The sequence below is a fragment of the Balaenoptera acutorostrata genome, chromosome 5 (assembly GCF_949987535.1).
Source record: "Balaenoptera acutorostrata chromosome 5, mBalAcu1.1, whole genome shotgun sequence".
Lineage (NCBI taxonomy): Eukaryota > Metazoa > Chordata > Mammalia > Artiodactyla > Balaenopteridae > Balaenoptera > Balaenoptera acutorostrata.
The window spans coordinates 113,892,787-113,906,354 of record NC_080068.1 but is presented as its reverse complement, the minus strand read 5'-3'; the positions used below and the strand labels follow the sequence as shown (position 1 = coordinate 113,906,354).

Genomic DNA, 13,568 nt, shown 5'->3' with positions numbered 1-13,568 from the left:
TAGGCAACATTCCAGAAAAAGAATTCAGAATAATGATAGTGAAGATGATCCAGGACCTCGGAAAAAGAATGGAGGCGAAGATCAAGAAGATGGAAGAAATGTTTAACAAACCTAGAAGAATTAAAGAACAAACACCTATAAGAATTAAAGAACAAACAAACAGAGATGAACAATACAATAACTGAAATGAAAAATACACTAGAAGGAATCAATAGCAGAATAACTGAGGTAGAACAGATAAGTGACCTGGAAGACAGAATGGTGGAATTCACTGCCACAGAACAGAATAAAGAAAAAAGAATGAGAAGAAATGAAGACAGCCTAAGAGACCTCTGGGACAAGATTAACCACAACAACATTCGCATTATGGAGGTCCCAAAAGAAGAAGAGAGAGAGACAGGACCCAAGAAAATATTTGAAGAGATTACAGTTGAAAAATTCCTTAACATAGGAGAGGAAATAGCCACCCAAGTCCAGGAAGCGCAGAGAGTCCCATACAGGAGAAACACGCCGAGACACATAGTAATCAAATTGACAAAAACTAAAGACAAAGAAAAATCACTGAAAGCAACAAGGGAAAAACGAAAAATAACATACAAGGGAACTCCCATAAGGTTAACAGCTGATTTCTCAGCAGAAACTCTATAAGCCAGAAGGGAGTGGCATGATATATTTAAAGTGATAAAAGGGAAGAACCTACAACCAAGATTACTCTACCCAGCAAGGATCTCATTCAGATTCAATGGAGAAATCAAAAGTTTTACAGACAAGCAAGAGCTAAGAGAATTCAGCACCAACAAACCAGCTCCACAAATGCTAAAGGAACTTCTCTAAGTGGGAAACACAAGAGAAGAAAAGGACCTACAAAAACAAACTCATAACAATTAAGAAAATGGTCATAGGAACATACATATTGATAATTACCTTAAACGTGAATGGATTAAATGCTCCAACCAAAAGAAACAGGCTTGCTGAATGGATACAAAAACAAGACCCATATATATGCTGTCTTCAGGAGACCCACTTCAGACATAGAGACACATACAGACTGAAAGTGAGGCAATGGAAAAAGATACTCCATGCAAATGGAAATCAAAAGAAAGCTGGAGTAGCAATACTCATATCAGATAAAATACACTTTAAAATAAAGAATGTTACAAGAGACAAGGAAGGACACTACATAATGATCAAGGGATCAATCCAATAAGAAGATATAACAATTGTAAATATATATGCACCCAACACAGGAGCACCTCAATACATAAGGCAACTGCTAACAGCTATAAAAGAGGAAATAGACAGTAACACAATAATAGTGGGGGACTTTAACACCTCACTTACACAAATGGACAGATCATCCAAAATGAAAATAAATAAGGAAACAGAAGCTTTAAATGACACAACAGACCAGATAGATTTAATTGATATTTAAAGGACATTCCATCCAAAAACAGCAGATTACACTTTCTTCTCAAGTGCACACGGAACATTCTCCAGGAGAGATCACAGCTTGGGTCACAAATCAAGCCTCGGTAAATTTAAGAAAACTGAAATCATATCAAGTATCTTTTCCGACCACAACGCTATGAGATTAGAAATCAATAACAGGCAGAAAAAACGTAAAAAAACACAAACACATGGAGGCTAAACAATACGCTACTAAATAACCAAGAGATCACTGAAGAAATCAAAGAGGAAATCAAAAAACACCTAGAGACAGATTACAACGAAAACACGATGGTCCAAAACCTATGGGATGCAGCAAAAGCCGTTCTAAGAAGGAAGTTTATAGCAATACAAGCCTACCTCAAGAAACAAGAAAAATCTCAAATAAACAATCTAACCTTATGCCTAAAGGAACTAGAGAAAGAAGAACAAACAAAACCCAAAGTTAGAAGGAAAGAAATCATAAAGATCAGAGCGGAAATAAATGAAATAGAATCAAAGAAAACAATAGCAAAGATCAATAAAACTAAAAGCTGGTTCTCTGAGAAGATAAACAAAATTGATAAACCATTAGCCAGACTCATCAAGAAAAAGAAGGAGAGGACTCAAATCAATAAAATTAGAAATGAAAAAGGAGAAGTTACAACAGACACCGCAGAAATACAAAGCATCCTAATAGACTACTACAAGCAACTCTATGCCAATAAAATGGACAATCTGGAAGAAATGGACAAATTCTTAGAAAGGTATAACCTTCCAAGTCTGAACCAAAAAGAAGTAGAAAATATGAGCAGACCAGTAACAAGCACTGAAATTGAAATTGTGATTTAAAATCTTCCAACAAACAAAAGTCCAGGACCAGATGGCTTCACAGGCAAATTCTATCAAACATTTAGAGAAGAGCTAACACCCATCCTTCTCAAACTCTTCCAAAAAAACTGCAGAGGAAGGAACACTCCCAAACTCATTCTATGAGGCCACCATCACCCTGATACCAAAACCAGACAAAAATACTACTAAAAAGGAAAATTACAGACCAATTATCACTGATGAATACAGATGCAAAAATCCTCAACAAAATACTAGCAAACAGAATCCAACAACACATTAAAAGAATCATACACCATGATCAAGTGGGATTTATCCCAGGGATGCAAGGATTCTTCAATATACGCAAATCAATATGGTGTGTCAATATGATACACCATATTAACAAATTGGAGAATAAAACCCATATGATCATCTCAATAGATGCAGAAAAAGCTTTTGACAAAACTCAACACCCATTTATGATAAAAACTCTCCAGATAGTGAGCATAGAGGGAACCTACCTCAACATAATAAAGGCCATATACAACAAACCCACAGCAAACATCATTCTCAATGGTGAAAAACTGAAAGCATTTCCTCTAAGATCAGGAGCAAGACAAGAATGTCCACTCTCGCCACTATTGTTCAACATAGTTTTGGAAGTCCTAGCCACGGCAATCAGAGAAGAAAAAGAAATAAAAGAAATACAAATTGGAAAAGAAGAAGTAAAACTGTCACTGTTTGCAGATGACATGATACTATACATAGAAAATCCTAAAAATGCCACCAGAAAACTACTAGAGCTAATCAACGAATTTGGTAAAGTTGCAGGATACAAAATGAATGCACAGAAATCTCTTGCATTCCTATACACTAATGATGAAAAATCTGAAAGAGAAATTATGGAAACACTCCCATTTACCATTGCAACCAAAAGAATAAAATACCTAGGAATAAACCTACCTAGGGAGACAAAAGACCTCTATGCAGAAAACTATAAGACACTGATGAAAGAAATTAAACATGATACAAACAGATGGAGAGATATACCATGTTCTTGGATTGGAAGAATCAATACTGTGAAGATGACTATACTACCCAAAGCAATCCACAGATTCTATGCAATCCCTATCAAATTACCAACAGCATTTTTTTACAGAACTAGAACAAAAAATCTTAAAATTTGTATGGAGACACAAAAGACCCCAAATAGCCAAAGCAGTCTTGAGGGAAAAAAACGGAGCTGGAGGAATCAGAGTCCCTGACTTCAGACTATATTACAAAGCTACAGTAATCAAGACAATATGGTACTGGCACAAAAACAGAAACATAGATCAATGGAACAGGATAGAAACCCCAGAGATAAACCCACGCACCTTTGGTCAACTAATCTATGACAAAGGAGGCAAGGATATACAATGGAGAAAAGACAGTCTCTTCAATAAGTGGTGCTGGGAAAACTGGACAGCTACGTGTAAAAGAATGAAATTAGAACACTCGCTAACACCATACACAAAAATAAACTCAAAATGGGTTAGAGACCTACATGTAAGACCGGACACTACAAAACTCTTAGAGAAAAACATAGGAAGAACACTCTGACATAAATCACAGCAAGATCTTTTTTGATCCACCTCCTAGAGTAATGGCAATAAAAACCAAAATAAACAAATGGGACCTAATGAAACTTAAAAGCTTTTGCAAAGCAAAGGAAACTACAAACAAGACGAAAAGACAACCCACAGAATGGGAGAAAATATTTGCAAATGAATCAATGGACATTAAAGGATTAATTTCCAAAATATATAAACAGCTCATGCAGCTCAATATTAAAGAAACAAACAACCCAATCCAAAAATGGGCAGAAGACCTAAATAGACATTTGTCCAAAGACATACAGATGGCCAAGAAGCACATGAAAAGCTGCTCAACATCACTAATTATTAGAGAAATGCAAATCAAAACTACAATGAGGTATCATCTCACACCAGTTAGAATGGGCAGCATCAGAAAATCTACAGACAACAAATGCTGGAGAGGTGTGGGGAAAAGGGAACCCCCCTCTTGCACTGTTGGTGGGAATGTAAAATGATACAGCCACTATGAGAACAGTATGGAGGTTCCATAAAAAATTAAAAATAGAACTACCATATGACCCAGCAATCCCACTACTGGGCATATACCCAGAGAAAACCATAATTCAAAAAGACACATGCACCTCAATGTTCATTGCAGCACTATTTACAATAGCCAGGTCATCGAAGCAACCTAAATTCCCATCGACAGACGAATGGATAAAGAAGATGTGGTACAGATATACAATGGAATATTACTCAGCCATAAAAAGGAACAAAATTGAGTCATTTGTAGAGACGTGGATGGATCTAGAGACTGTCATACAGAGTGAAGTCAGAAAAACAAATATCGTATATTAATGCATATATGTGGAACCTAGAAAAATGGTACAGATGAACCAGTTTGCAGGGCAGAAATAGAGACACAGATGTAGAGAAAAAACATATGGACACCAAGGAGGGAAAGCGGCAGTGGGGGTGGGGGTGATGGGATGAATTGGGAGATTGGGATTGACATATATACACTAATATGTATAAAATAGATAACTAATAAGAACCTGCTGTATAAAAAATGAATAAAATTCAAAAATTCAAAAAAAAAAGAACTGAAGAAAAAATAATTCCAAAAATGGCCAGCTATTTGCTGTAGCTACAAGTTCTACAGATTATGAGTGTGGTAGATGCATTCAACGTACTTTTTAATGCTTCCTTCACGAGTGATATGGAAAAGCTATATTGGGATGAGGCTTAGAATACTAAATATAATTATAAGCATGTCAAGTTTACACAGCTCATGATTCTTCAATTTCATAAACCTTAACTGGCCTAAAGTCAGTCCTCCTTTCATAACTCCTCCCAAATTTTCAGGAATGCCAGGAAATATTGCTTGTATTCCACTAAATCTTTTCAGTGCTGTGGTAACAAGTATATTTTAGCATGATGCAAGCAGTCAGAATGTTATTTGGTTAACAACTCAAAAGATTTAATATGTGAATAATCATCAAAGTATCTTTTACAGTGGAGCTCAGTGATACCACAGTACCAAATGCATTAATGTTAGGCTCCCTAAACATATGAACTCGATTCAAAACCAAATACCCTGGGGAACTTCCCTGGCGGTCCAGGGGGCATGGGTTCAATCCCTGGTCAGGGAACTAAGATCCCACACGCCACGCGGTGTGGCCAAAAAAAAAAAAACAACTAAATGCCCCAAAGGAAACCCAGGAAGAACTACTATAAGGAAGAAAAGAGAAAAATAGAGTTTAAAGATAGCTAATGACCAAAAGATATACCTAAGGTAAAAGGTGAAATCTCAAGTGATTTGTCTACCAACATTACTTCCATCAGCCAGTTTAGACATTTTAAATGTTAAAAAAAGCGTAGGAATTTGCACTATTATTTGTCCTTGGGGCAATATCAAGGACAAATAATTGCTTGCTATGTCTTTTACAGACCAAGAGTAAAAAACCCCGGCCCTAACTCTCACTGAAAGTTTCAACCCAAGTATTCTAAATCAAACAGTCTCCTTTCCCAAGTTGTAAAAGCATAACCGCTTCTTCCTGTGAAAAATTTTCAGCATATTTGTTCATCATATATACTTATGGCTTACATATTTATTCATCCTGCTGCAATTCCATTAATCAAAAAAGTTACATAAAACCCAAAATACTGATTTAGGCAGTATTAGGTAAAACATACTAGAAAACTTAAAAGATATGGCAATCCCATTCCTTCTGAGAATGAACACATGGGAGGGGGGAAAATCAGTGGCAGGGGAAATTATCCTATATCACAGTATTCTAACTTGCTATCATGGTTACGTCTTGATACTACAATAGCAGTGAGGACCAAAACCAATTTCATTTGTAATGTCCCTACCCAGGAATCTGAACGTGTAGCAGGCAATCAAATATTTATTTATGGTCAGTAACATCTTAAACTTTGAGTCCCTTAAAAAAAGGAAAATAAATACATTCAGTAAAACTTTCAACATTCCATCTATGTTGAATGAGAAAAATTAAACATTTCTTAAGAAATGTCATGAACTTCTAGTTCTCAACTTGAACAGAGCTGTTCCATCTTTAATAGATTCATAACCAATACTAAAATTTTCTAATCAATTACTAATTAGAGAAGCTGCCTTACTAACTTTGATTTATGTACTAACACACAAAAGGGAAAATACAATAAAGTGTGCTGACGTTCTCATATACAAAAGGCAAACATTTTGAAAGGGAGTGTTAATTTATAGAGAATGTTGAAGTACTGCTCTACTAGCCTATTTTTTTAAAAGATCAGTTATATATGCAAACACCTTTTTTTCTATCTTAAATCAGTAGATTTAAGATAGAATCTACTTAACTTGTGGGTTGTTCCTTTTAACTCAAAAATAGCTCTGGTTTAATAAACACAGCTCTAAATAACTTAAAGGAATAAAACACTTTATTTTAAAAATTCAAATACGCTTCAGATGAAAGCTGCCCCTTTACTGACCACCAACAAGTTCCAAGCATTGTACAAAACATTAAACACTTGTTCATACTCTTTTAGAGCAAAATTGCCTGTTCTGCCACTCGTTTTTGCATGACGTTGACATTTTAGCTCCACTGTCATAAAATGACCAGTTCTTCAAGATTTGCTCAAGAAACGAGTTTCTGATCCATAGATGTACATCATGAGGTTAATGCCGAAGTCAACTGGTGAAGTTTCTCTGTCAACTGTTACACTTAATGTCCTCTTCCTGATTAAGAGAAAATGAAAGTATTAAGGGTACAGAAAAATGAATATTTAATAATACTATTACCCAAAACTCAAGTTTAAAATCAGCATTAGTTCTTGTAAGGTTTAGCAAAAGTATTTTACCAAATTTAACTGTCATTTGTATTACACTTTTTTGTTTTTCAAATTAATAATACAGCAAAGTAAAGTAGAAGTAGGTGAAAAAATTCAAAGGGAAAAGTGATATAAAATGAAACTATCTATTAGGCTAAAGCAAAGAACACCATGGTGTTCTATGTACTTGCTGGCAAACAGAAATAAAAGTTGGTAGACATTACCATTTCTAGAAATTCAGTCATTTGAAGTTTTTTTTCCACTCACCTCTAAAACCACCACCCCCTCTTCCTCCTCTGAAACCTCCACCTCCACTTCCTCTTCCACCTCTAAAACCACCTAAAAATAAAGGAAACATTCATTAACTGTAACCTATCATATTTTTATAAGCCTGTAAATATCAATATAATTCTTGCAGTTGTAATGAATATATATTCACATATTTTACCTTACAGAATTTTTTAAGATAAAAATGGAGAAACTGTCCAGCAGCAGGCTAAAATCCTAGGTTACAACTTTTTAAACAAGTTTTCTGTTCTAATAAATTAGAAAAGCTTGTTACTTTAAAGGTCAATTTAGCCCTACCGTTAAATGCATGAGTACCTCAACTTTTGCTAATTATATATAGCTTTTAAATTGTTTTTACCCTAAGAACAAAGGGTAGCAAGTATGGGTGGTTTGGCTCTGGGGATACTACCATAAATACAATGTTTAAGGTCAATGGAGCTGCAAACAGATCAACGCTGATGGTCACATGCTGATGAGCCTTGAAATTTAAAATTTTTAAATCATTTTTTTCTAGTATCCAACACGTTTGGCTTCCTATTGCAGTCTCTATTTTTACTCATTTTGGGGGCTAACTTTGTAAAGAATGATGAAATATAAAAACAGAAATTATAAAATGAGGAAACAAACACATACTTCCAAAATACTGATATAAAAAAATTAAGATTTTAAGAAAATATAGTTGTGAATGCTTTAAAATGTCATATATGAGACTGAATATAAAATGGAAATGAGGGGATCTCCATTCATCAAATTCTTAAAGGGGTACTCCCAAAAATACTTAAAGATATATGTTACTATCTCTTAAGAGATTATCTCCAAGCTATCGGGACCCCAAAAAGGTACATTTAAGGAGTGAAGTGATAATTACATTGAGAGGCAAAAGTGAAAACAGAATTCTCTTTTCTGATCCTGTACTAGAAGCTGTCCAACCCCGCTGTGCAGCTCCTCTTCCTTATCTCTTTGGCTCTGCCCATCACCCAGTCACCCACCCACCACACCATCTGCAGATCTAAGCATAGCCAATGCTGTATCCCACCTCATCCCCAGCCCTGCTCATTATCCAGCTGCCCACAATGATGAATGTACCCAAGCTGTGGGGAAATACATATGTCAAAATACTGAAATCAAAGCAATGAACTTATTGTAATAGTCTTTGGCATGACATCAGAAGATATGGGTTTTATTTCTGAGCTGCCAATTGTTTGATTAGAGCAAATTAACTTTTGTAAGCCTGCATTTCCTCATCCATTAAAAAAAGGATATCACCCACCTTCACAAGGTTTTGCTAAATATTAAAAGAATATACTTGGATGTTAAAAGAATATATGACCAGCTCTTGGTATATAATTGCCACTCAATGATATTAACTAAAAATTTAAAATTCAATTAAGATAATACTATACTTTACAGAAACTAAGCATTATTACTATGGTAATGTGCCAAGATTGGAAGCAGCTTTATTTAAAAAGATAAATAACCATAAAGAAAGTCCGCTTCTGTACAAAACTAAATTGTGCTATATAAGTTGGCTGCGGCTTTGAAATCTCATTAGAAATCTCCCCCGCAGGTAACTTACCACCCCTTCCACCTCTGCCACCTCCGCCTCTTCCTCCTCCTCGACCTCCCCTGCCACCGCCTCGTGGAGGCCCCTTCTCACCCGGAGGTCGAGGTAGAAACCTCTGCAACGGCAGCAGCTTATATGGGTCTATATAAAACTGGAAGTATAACAGAAATAATTAGTGTGATGTGCTTCACACTCATTATGTCCAAAACTGAATTCATTATCTTCCCCTAATTCCCTTCTTCTCCAGTATTGCTCATTTCAGAGAATGGTGACACCATCCACAAAGCTGTTGCAATCAGACATCTGAAAGATGGTGATATTTTTTATTTCAACTTCAACAGCTAACGAATTACCAAGACCTATCGATTCTACTTCCTATCTCTCTCATAAAACCGTCCACTTTTCTCCATTTCCACTCTTTCAGGACTAAAGCAACAGCATCCAACCTGGCCCCTTCACACACAGTACTGACCTCTTTCCAGGGTGCTCTTTTATTTTTCTAGCACTCTCTTTTAAGTACAAATTTAACCGTATATATCCTGATAGTTAAAAACAAAATGAAGACTAAAGTCTAAATTCTTTCCCATGACCTGAAGGCCTTAAGTAATCTAGCCCCTGCCTACCTTGCTAGTCATTACTTCACAACTTTCCCCACCCCTCCTAAATGTTCTGTGTCCAAGCTCTACCTCTGTCTTTTTCAGATCCTTAAGGTGGCTTTACTGCACATGCTGTTTTCCTTACTTGAAATGCACTTCCTCCTCCTCTGTGACTAGAGCAGTGGTTCCCAAGTGCTAGCCTAACCTTCATCAAAATCATCCAGAAGTTTCCTTTTAAAAACTGATTCCTCGTCCCTACCTAACACCTACTCTGTCAAACTTCTAGGAGTGGGACCTAGAAATACATCTTCTTAAAAGCTCCCCCAGGTAATTCTGACGTGCAGCCAGGTTTGGGAGTCACCTGTGGTCAACTTCCAGGTCTCCGCTTCAAACTCACATTCTCAGAAAGCTAATGCACTAAATTTGGTCTCACTACTAACATTCTCATACCAACATGTATTACTCCTTTACAGCATATATCATAATGTTATTGAAATATCTATGAAATCATTTAATATCTGATTTCTCCCAAATAATATAAGCTTTATAATTTAACATTATACTTAGAATGAAAGCTTTTCAATAAAATTTGTACATAAAATAAAAAATGTACTCCAGCAGTTACAGAATTGCTAATATGACCACAGATTACTTTCTGAAAACCTGAATTAAACACATTACTTTTAAAGATTAGTAAGTTCAATGTCTAAAGTACAGAACATCTCAGTTTAAGAGCTTCACTAGTGATACACTGGGGAAGTCTCAAGTGCCTTAAGTAAAACTGTCCTAAGGTAGGTCATTCGTTTATAAAACCAAGGATCTAGGTATCATAAACTTGACTCACCTTCTGCAGTTTTTTAAAGGAAGATGCCTTCATGTTCTCTGATAATTTAACTGAAAAATACTATTAATTTTATTAAGGAATAAGCAATTAATATCAAAGATAATCTTCTGAATTCACATGTAATTTTTAAAATAACAAGGTTAGAATACACAGAAATATTTAGGAAAAGTAAGAAATGACTTTCCAAACAGAAGTGAAATTTTAATTTTGGTTTTAAAACTTCCAATTCCACCATCCTATTTGCAGTGGCATCATCATATCCAAAGCAAAGTACCTCAACCCTGTGGCACCGATCCAAGTGGAAATCATTTCTAAAACCTTCCAAAAAGGAAGTCACACTTATAAGGCCTAGCTTTTCAATATATGTGAAAATACATCCCCCCTCTTGATTCTTTATGGTCCAATCTTAGCAATACTCCATCCACTTTAATGAAGCAGCAAGTTTAGTTTAATCAATACTTAACCCCAGAAAAAATGAACAGTAACCTTTTAATGAGATAGCTACATCTTCCAATTAAAAAGGATACAAAATCTCTAAGTTGTCCAAATATTTCATCCACTTTTCCAATTTGTTCTTTGTTTTCTAAATAAACTGGAGCATTGAAATAAGGCACTTTATTTTCATCTGTGGTACATTTACAAACTATGTCATCCTCACAGGGGTGCAGGAACTCTCCTAATACTGAAATAGGACATGAAAATGTTAAAATATAAAACAATTTCAAATGATATTGACCAACCTCTTCTGGAAGCTTTCCTCTTGGCTGCCTGGGATTTCACCATATCTGTTCTGAGGCAGAAAAGCCTTCCTGGGTTAGTATACCAACTCCACAAAATACTAGCTATGTGACCTGGGGTACGGGTCTCACCTTCTCTGTGCTTCAGTGTCTTCATCTTCAATGTAGGGCTAACAACAGTACTGACACCTAACATATAGTATTATGAAGATTAAGTGCAATAATAAATGTCAAGTGCTTAGAAAATGCCTGGCATACTGAGACCACTCAATCTACAATAACAGTTATTTTACTATAATAACTATTATTATTTGATTAAACAACACTACGCTTCATTCTATTGTCTCTTCCTTCTCCCCATCCCTAACTCTAAGTCAGTCTTTGTTGTTCTCTGGCCCTTTCTTTTTTTCTCCCCTTTCCTAAGTTCCTACTACCACCTCTTCACCAATGACTCTTCGATCTTTTCCAAGGAAGTCTGGAATCTCAAAATAACTACCTATATATCTGACTTACAGTCACCCCAAACTAAAATACTCATCATATTCCTGCAAAACCGACTCTCAATTCCTATCACCCAAGCTCAAAACCTGGAGCCTTTTATTCCTAGTATTAGCCAAGTTCTACTGAGTCTGTTTGCATTGAAATATCTCTCCCATCGAACCCTTCTTTTTTTCCTCACTTTCACCTTGCTCTGATGTGTCATGCATGGACCATTATGGAGCTAGGACCTTTGACTCTAGCCATTGACCTCTTCAAACCATTTTGCATACTGATCCATCCTACTCTTTATATTAGACTCTGTTCATCCTTTCTCTTCTTTGATGTAGGCTTCTACTGTCAAATTTCTCACTTTCCATGACTTCCATTCTACCTCTTTGATAATTACTCCAAAACTCCTCTAATTAGGTCTTTTTCTTGACTCCCCCCCGTAGTTTTCCTTCTGAGCAAGTTTTTTTTACTCACTTCACTTAGTTATGAGTAGCAATTAAAAGCATGGGCTTTGGAGTCAGGAAACTTGGCTTTGTCTCTCAAATACATCACTTACTGATCACTAATCACTATGACCCTAGCAAAGAAACTTAACGCAGAATCACAGTTTTCTTATCTGTAAAATGGGGACAGTAGGGGTAAACGCACAATATTACGTAGTTGTAGCTCCCTTTCAGCCCAAACCCAAGTTCCAACTCCACGATGCATTCTAAGTGTCCTTCAGCTTTCTTATCTCCCCCTTACTTCGACAGCACGATTATACGTCACTTCACAACCTCTCCGTAGGCTTGACTCCCCAATCAAGCAGCAACCTCCGTAGGAGAGAGAGCTGCTGGATCTATCTTTCAGCACCCGACTCCCAGTCAAACTTACTAATAACACAAACCCACAACCTCCGTCCCCCGACCCCACTCCACCCTCGCCCCCTGGTGGGCCAAGCTTTGAAGCCTACTTACAAACTACTTGCTCTGGAGGTCCTTGGTCCTGGCCTTTGTTAAAACCTCCGCGGCCGCCCCCTCGTCCAAATCCTCCTCTGCCGCCGCCTCTGAAATTGCCGCCGCCTCCACCTCGGAAGTGGTGGTTGCTGCTGCCGCCGCCGCGACCGAAGCCGCCACCTCGATTAAAGCCTCCGCGACCTCTGCCTCGAAAAGACATGCTCGCTCCCACCTGGTTAGAAAAACAGGGCGTGCCTTTCAGTCACTGTGGCCTCTGGGGGCACCACCAAACCCCTCTGAGCCTCAGTCAGAAACCATAAAAGTGGACAACAATAATAATAGCAACCCTGCCACCTCACCCATGGCAAGGCGGCCAGCGACGAGCCCGAAGGGGGAGCGTCACCTCCCCATAGCCCTGTGAGCGCCGACCAACCACTCACCAGCCCTGTCACCCCCGGTGAGTACTTCCTCCCCCAGCTGGCAGCAAGGTCCTCAGCCGCATTCCCCCCCTCCCTCCGCTGGGTTCCACCTCCAGCATCCTCAGACCGCCCGGCCCCCTCCCGCCACTCACCGGCGCCACGTGCACCTCGGGCCCGGAGGCTCACACCCTCCCGCCCGGTACTTCCGCCGCACACGAGCCTCTTCGGCCACCGTACCGGCACAAAACGGAGGTGGGGAGGGAACCAACTAGAAACTCGAATAACTGGTTCAGAAAGCCAGCCAGTCACCCGCGGAATCAGGGACGCTGTCACCTGCACGAAAAAGCCTTCAGCGATGGAAGGGTATCAATAATATCTAACGTCAACCGCTACTTTACAACAGTTAGGTCTATTTGCCTACGGAGAGCGGAGGAAGTAACGTACAATAGCGGCGTCCTTTACAGCGTGACGTTACAGGAAGTGCCGCCCCGCGGCGTTGCCCTTGGAGATGGCTGGCGTCAGGGACCGCCCCT

At 37.9% G+C, this 13,568-nt stretch overlaps 1 protein-coding gene across 3 annotated transcripts; it reads right to left on the bottom strand.

Annotated features, from left to right (window-relative positions):
- Positions 1–6,755: 6,755 nt before the first annotated feature.
- GAR1 (GAR1 ribonucleoprotein) lies at positions 6,756–13,469 on the bottom strand. 3 transcript variants are annotated; one of them, XM_007191026.3, is made up of 7 exons: positions 13,188–13,469; positions 12,638–12,848; positions 10,983–11,137; positions 10,456–10,515; positions 9,028–9,166; positions 7,431–7,502; positions 6,756–7,071 (listed from the first exon to the last, which is right to left on the bottom strand). In XM_007191026.3, exons 2-7 carry the CDS (start codon positions 12,834–12,836, stop codon positions 7,058–7,060), a joined length of 639 nt encoding a protein of 212 aa, XP_007191088.2. In that variant the 5' UTR covers positions 12,837–12,848; positions 13,188–13,469; the 3' UTR covers positions 6,756–7,057. The 3 variants fall into 3 exon arrangements, with proteins under 3 accessions (XP_007191088.2, XP_057402897.1, XP_007191089.2); XM_057546914.1 differs by lacking the exon at positions 13,188–13,469 and adding an exon at positions 13,057–13,177; XM_007191027.2 differs by lacking the exon at positions 13,188–13,469 and adding an exon at positions 12,976–13,116.
- Positions 13,470–13,568: the final 99 nt, after the last annotated feature.